The sequence below is a fragment of the Dryas octopetala genome, chromosome 7 (genome assembly GCF_963921425.1).
Source record: "Dryas octopetala chromosome 7, drDryOcto1.1, whole genome shotgun sequence".
Classification (NCBI taxonomy): domain Eukaryota; kingdom Viridiplantae; phylum Streptophyta; class Magnoliopsida; order Rosales; family Rosaceae; genus Dryas; species Dryas octopetala.
Window position 1 is genome coordinate 6,538,772 of NC_141372.1, and position 6,528 is coordinate 6,545,299.

At 36.0% G+C, this 6,528-nt stretch overlaps 1 protein-coding gene across 1 annotated transcript; it reads right to left on the reverse strand.

Moving 5' to 3' along the window:
- Positions 1–460: 460 nt before the first annotated feature.
- On the reverse strand, positions 461–2,260 carry LOC147279060 (putative indole-3-pyruvate monooxygenase YUCCA4). Its single transcript, XM_086249898.1, has 4 exons — positions 1,601–2,260; positions 1,236–1,484; positions 998–1,120; positions 461–678 (listed from the first exon to the last, which is right to left on the reverse strand). The coding sequence occupies exons 1-4, from the start codon at positions 2,258–2,260 to the stop codon at positions 463–465; spliced, it is 1,248 nt and encodes a 415-aa protein (XP_086106024.1). The 3' UTR covers positions 461–462.
- Between the last annotated feature and the right edge of the window lie 4,268 nt (positions 2,261–6,528).

The window sequence follows — 6,528 nt, forward strand, 5'->3', positions numbered from 1 at the left end:
TATCAAAGGATTATACATCAAATATTAAGGTAAAAGACTAGGAAATATAAGCTCGGTTGGGAGATGAGAATTCATAAGACTATCCCCATATAATTGAGACATAGGAGGTCATAGATGATAAAGATGATATGTTTAATTCGACTTGTAAGTTAGAGTCTTCAAAATTTCTCATGAATTCCGGAGCTAAAAATGCATTCTATTTTCTGAAACTGTTTGTACAAAGCTAAGGACCATACATGTGACCGAAAGGAGATGTAAACCCTTAAGCAAAATTGTTACATATACATGAGCTCAAAAAAGTAGAAAGAAAGAAAATTGAAGTACAAGCCCTGCTAGCGAGAGCTAGGTGAAAAATAATTATCCCCTGTAATACCCACTAACTCAGAGGATAATCTAATTTCTCTCTTAATTTCCCTTTTTTTTTTTTCTCTCTTTTTATACAAATCTATTTTGTGGGGACGATTATTTCAGAAGGATGATGTGGGAATCACAAGAACTCATGCAGTCTTTGTTTGTCTTCCAATGGTCAGCGATGTCCTTAGCTATCGCAACAGCATCATAGGCAGTTCCCAACAGGCCTTTTCTTGTGAAGCCAACTGTGTACAGTCCATTACCTCCTTTCCAGCAGTTGGGAAAGGCTGTTTTGGGCATCCCATCCTTGGTGAAAAAATCACAATCCTGCATTACAAAAATCAAAGCAAATATATATTAGCCGATCCTCTTATAAAATATCTGACATATTAGATTCTCCGACTACACATATTAAGTTGTGAAACAGTTAATTTGACATGGTGTCGTAAAATATACAAAGGGTATGTTCAAAAAGTGCAGAAGAGCCCAACTGGTTTTATTCTTTTTTGCATGGAGAAAAGAAGGGATTTGTAGGTATGTGACTGTGTGACCTAGGCTCCGTGGCATGTGTCCAAAGAGAAAAGTGACGGGTGATAGCATAATAAGATAGAAGTAAAAACTAAAAGTGCAAGCTGGTCATGCTTACCTTAAGCCAAGTAGGCACGTTGCTCTTGTACCCAGTTGCTAAGATTATAGAATCAAACTCCCTTTCTTGTCCATTCATAAATTTGGCTCCGTTCCTTGTTATCTCTTTCACACCTTCCACCACCTGCAAGCAAATTCCCAACAACATTAGCAAAACTGTTGCTAAAGAAAAAAAAAAAAAAAAAAAAAAGTAAAAAGAGATTCAAATATGCAGCATCGAATGTTGGTGCGAAAAGTACCTTTATTTTGCCAGATTGTATTTGTGACAATGCTCCAACATCAAGCACTGGGGTTTTTCCGGTGGCGTTTTTGAGCTCAATTGGGCCGGTTTTGGGCCGCCGGAGACCCAATTGGTCTGTGTTGCCTAGAATGAAGTTGGCCACAAGCAAGAGGATCCCGTCCACAAGCTTCAAAGGTAGCCATTTGAGAAGTGCCATTGCAATTCCAAAGGTTGAGAAGCCAAACATTTCTCTTGGTAAAACATGGACCTATGTCACCAAAATTACTCAATAAGAACTATGCCATAACAATGTGGGAATTGGGTAACCTTATCCCAATGAGGGATAACATTATCATTAATAGTCAAGAATAGAGAGAGACTTACAGTGTTTCTAACAACCATATGAGGGATTGCATTGTGTCTGCAAAGGTCCAAGCTGACTTCCATGCCAGAATTGCCACACCCAATAACCAAAACCCTTTGGCTTCTGAAATCAGAGCCAGACTTGTAGAGACTGGTGTGAAGAATAGGCCCTTGAAAATTTTCAACCCCACCAATTTCTGGTATCACAGGCTCAGCATTCTCACCTGTGGCCACAATAAGCCACCTAGAAATGTACTCAAAATCCTGAGTCTTCACGGTCCAAAACCCAGAGTTCGAATCAAACTCAGCGGTCTGAACCGCTTGGTTGAACCGGGGTTTGATTGAGAAGTGTGAAGCGTAGGACTCAAGGTATGAAATGAACTGGTGTTTTGTTGGGTACCTTGGAAAATCTTCAGGGAACCCCATTAGAGGAAGCTCGCAGAACTGTTTGGGGAGGTGAAGCTTGAGACGGTCGTAGGTCTTCTGCTGCCATAGAGAGGCTATGCAGTCGCTTTTCTCAAGAATCAGAGAAGGGACGCCATGGTTGGAGAGGCAAGCTGCGACTGCGAGACCAGATGGTCCTGCGCCTACGATTATAGGGCCTTGAACAAAAAACCCAGAATTTGGATTTTGTTCTTGGTCTTGGTCTTGTTTTTGTTCTTGGTATTTGCAAGAACCCATGTAGGAAAATCCCAAGAAAATGTGAAGTTAAGTGAAAGAAAGTGAAAAAGAAAGTGTGAGAAAGTGAGAGAGAGAAACCTCTCTGTTTCTTTTTACTTGCCCTGTGGGTTTAGACTCTGTTATGGCTCTGTTTCTTTCACTCTGTTTCGATGAGGGAAAATATTGCGTGTGTGGGAATTTAAAGAGAGGGTTTAATGGATTTTTTAAAAAAGAAAAAAGAAAAAGGGAAGAGGGTTTAATGGGAAGATTCAATACAAAGCGAATCAGGGATTGAGGAGGTCTGAGGACTGAAGGCCTTTAAATGCATTGAAAACAGAGTTTTATGAGAGAGAAAACACAGAGAGAGTGAGTAATGGAGGCGTGAAGGTTAAGGAAAGGATTTGGTGGTTGCTCTTCTTCTCAAGGCTATTTTCTTCTCAGCCTCTTCTTCTCTCTCTGCTGCAGAGTTTTTGGGGGTGTAGTGTTAAGTGTAGGAGGCAATGGGGTAAAGGCAAGATATAAATACATTAATGGATGTGAGCTTTGAATTTTCAGTTGAATTTTTAGGAACAATGTCATGTCCCACTCGCGCCTTGCAACATTGGTTTGTGCACTCTTGAGTCTTGGCTTTATTTTGTTTGGTCTCTTCAAACAACCTAACAGGTTGAAGTTGAAACATACCCATCGACAATTGCTAAGATGGGTACGAAGAAAAAAGAGGGAAACACAACATTTTGTATGTGCTTGATACTAAAAGTGCATATTGATCTTGTAGCATACGCATTGGAAGACATATGAGCAAATCACTTTTCTCTTTCTTGGACATATAAACAAATTTTGAGTTTTCATATAAGCTTTTACATGTACTAAAACCTTTTAGTTGTGGATGGAATTGAAAGTAAAAAAAAAAAAAAACTGAATTATTTTTTTGAATAAAAATATTGTGTGATCTCAATTAATCATGTGTTGAACTATTTCTTATTATTTTGGACTATATGATATTGCCATGTGTAAGGTTTAATATAAGGGACAAGTGAAAGACAATGTATCTAACCATTGAATTTAACACAATAGTTGTGTATAAATAGCAATAATACTCATCTAAGGGGTTTAATATAAGAGACAAATAAGGGGTTTAATACTCATCTAATGCATTTAGCCCTTGAATTTAATACAACAGTTGTTTTTTTTTTATTTTAATAATCATGTGTCATTTAGATTTTGATTTAGAATATTTTCCGACAAATGGAGACTGTGTGTCATTTACTAAACTAAATAGTAATTGACAACACAATAATTAAAATTAATAAATATTGGAGTAAATCTAATTCTTAAACGCATTGTCTCTCACTTATATCTCAAATTAAGTCTCTTAAGTGAGCACTAATGAATTAAATTCATAGAGCAATAATAACAAGCAAGCAATATAAAAAAATTCGGAAAATAATAACAAAGAAGTAATAACAAAAATGTGTGTATGAAGGACATTTAGAAGGCGCGTGGTGTGAAGTGCACAAGGAATGGTTGGCTACATGGTGACGTGAGATGATGCTACGTGGATGCCAAGTAAGCACGGGACTAGTTGTTGCATGGTAGGAAGCAGCGGAGATAAATATTTCGTGCGTCACTAGCCGTCCGATCGACCTCAAACTATTGCCTTTCTTGCACCACTTGGCTTAATTCTTGCCGTCTTCTGCCGGGCAAGATGACAACATAAAAATGCAATTAGATCTTATTTAGTTTTAGCATAATCTTTGAAAAAAAAATTTTGGCTGTGACTGTAATTCCGCTACATAAGGTTATACAGTGGTGGAGCCACGAAAACATAGCCATGGGCAGTGGCGGCTCAATGAAAAGTGAGACCTAAGACTTTTTACAAAAAGGCCTTCCAAATATGTTATTCAAAAAATCAGCCAGTAAACTTGCTTCTTTTAGTTTTCGACGAGAGATATTACAAATAATGAGAGAAAAGGAAAAAAACGAGTAGATCACAATGCACAAATAAAATAGATGTGAGATATCACCGAAAACAATTCATGAAGCAATTTTTTTTAGTGAAAAGTCTAAGGGAATAAAAAAATCAAAAGTCTCACTAACAAATAATGAAGAATCTCATGCCTAAACATTAAACAAGAAAATGAAAAAGCCTCTTTATGAATTCTAAGGCTTAATTGGCTAATTATAAATATTTAAAGTTTTTTTTTAATAGTGTGTCAAATACTTTCAATATGAGGCCTCCTTCAACATGAAGCCTTAGGCACTGGCCTTGCTCGCCTTATGCTTGAGCCGACACTGCCTATGGGGGCACCATCCTTTCTTTATTAAGGCATTTTCACTTCAGTATTGCTCACCTGATTTCAACTTGCTTCAAAACCTTTTAATCAAAATAGAAAATAGCTTTAATTGAAATAAAAGTTGTTGCCTTTTAATCAACAAGAAAGAAACTTATATAATATTACAACAGAGAAACATAATAGAGACAAAAACATAGAGTTATATGTCCTTGTAAATCAATACACTTTTCTTTCCATTACAATATGTCAGGAGTTAGGAGCACAAAATTATCTAGCATCACTACTATATGTCAGCGGACCACAAAATTTCAGTACCACAAAATATCATATTTTTGTTCTTTACAATTATAGTTGACCCTTACGAGTTTTCATCTTTTGGAACCGTTGCATAATAACTTCAATATCAATACTAAGAAAAATGTATTTTCTCAATGTATGCAATCAAGCAATCGTTCATCCATTCATCTCTCATTCGATTGAGTAATCGATTCTTCACAATATTCATAGCTGAAAACACTCTCTCTACACTTGTAGTGGCAACAGGTAGAATTAATGCAAGTGTCAAAAGCAAGTAAACTAAAAGGTAAGCTTGATCTTTCTTTATTTTAACCATTTTTTGTGCAAGATCAGTAAGCCCTTTCAAACCTGAAAATTCAGTATTAGAGCGCGCATGTCCATGATGTAGTTCTCAAGTTGATCTTTTTCCCCCAAAAGTTGAGTGGGGCCTCGTGTCCCCCCTGGTCCTCACGTGGCTCCACCACTGAGGTTATGAATTTATATGTGATTTTATGGATGAACGACAGATTTTTTAAATTATAAGTTTAAGGTTTAGTTTAATCTTTGAAAGCGTCTTTACTCAATAACGTTTTTGTTAAAATTTTCTATCAAAAGTATAAGTATTTGCTGTAAATTCACTTGAAAACATTCATTGATGTCCTAAAATATGGATTGTTACTATCATTGAATTAGGCCGGATATAAGATATTCTCAACTTCTCATTTTTATTATATGAGGACATCCTTATTTGAAACTTTATCCTTTTACTTGTTTATATCAAATGCTTTTAGTCCTTTTAAAAATAATGGTATCACCAAGGGATGAGGCAAGTGATAGGCCAAACTTTATTTATAGTATCATGTCAGATTTTGGGCCTTTAATGGATGAAGCAAACTCATAGTTAAATTTAATTCAAGATAAAATCATAGTATATTTGATCTAATTCAAATTAGAGCCAATCGTACTAATCAATAAACAAAAAAATCTAACATTTTCATTATTTCATCAATATCAATAAAGTAGTTTTTATTAAATAATAAAATAATATTTACTATAACTATTTATCTTGTCTACTGGAGTGACAAATTTATGAGGTAGTAAATTTTCATGTCAAAGTGCCACAAGTAGAGGTGTACATCAGGTCGGGCCGGCCTGCGTTCGGCATGGACACTACCCGTTTAAAGTCGGCCTGTCCAGGCTCAACCTGTAATTAAGTGGGCCGGGCCGAGCCTAACCCGTACTTATGGGGCGGGTCAAGCCAAAGTTTTTTATCTTGTTAGGCTACCCGACATGAGCCCGTCATGGGTTAGGCCGGCTTGAGCCCGTTGCCCAAGCCCCGTTACAGGCCGTCTAGTTTATATTAGTTTCTCAATTATTTTTTAAAAATTTAAAGACTAATTTTTAGTTCCATAAATAAAAATATTTCCAAAAAACTAAATACAATTATATATTCAATTACAAACTTATTTCTTATTAATTGATATTTTTTTAAAATTTATATTGTCATTGTTAATTAATTTTAAAAATTAAGACTTTGATTTATTAAATAATAAAATAAATTAAAATAATTAATCGAGTTGGCCCGGCCCGACATGACCCATTATGGGATAGGCCATGGTTCGGACATAGCTTAAGATTTAAAATAATTAGACTGAGCCGACCCGGCCCAATTATCAAATGGGCCGACCCAAACACATCACAAATTAGTCGATTTTAAAC

Excerpts from the sequence above, each read along its gene's own strand:
- LOC147279060 (XM_086249898.1), bottom strand. The coding sequence starts at position 2,260 with ATGGGTTCTTGCAAATACCAAGAACAAAAACAAGACCAAGACCAAGAA. Across the intron at positions 1,485-1,600 it reads ATATGGTTGTTAGAAACACT|GTCCATGTTTTACCAAGAGA; the intron begins GTAAGTCTCTCT and ends TTGGTGACATAG. Across the intron at positions 679-997 it reads ACGTGCCTACTTGGCTTAAG|GATTGTGATTTTTTCACCAA; the intron begins GTAAGCATGACC and ends TTTGTAATGCAG.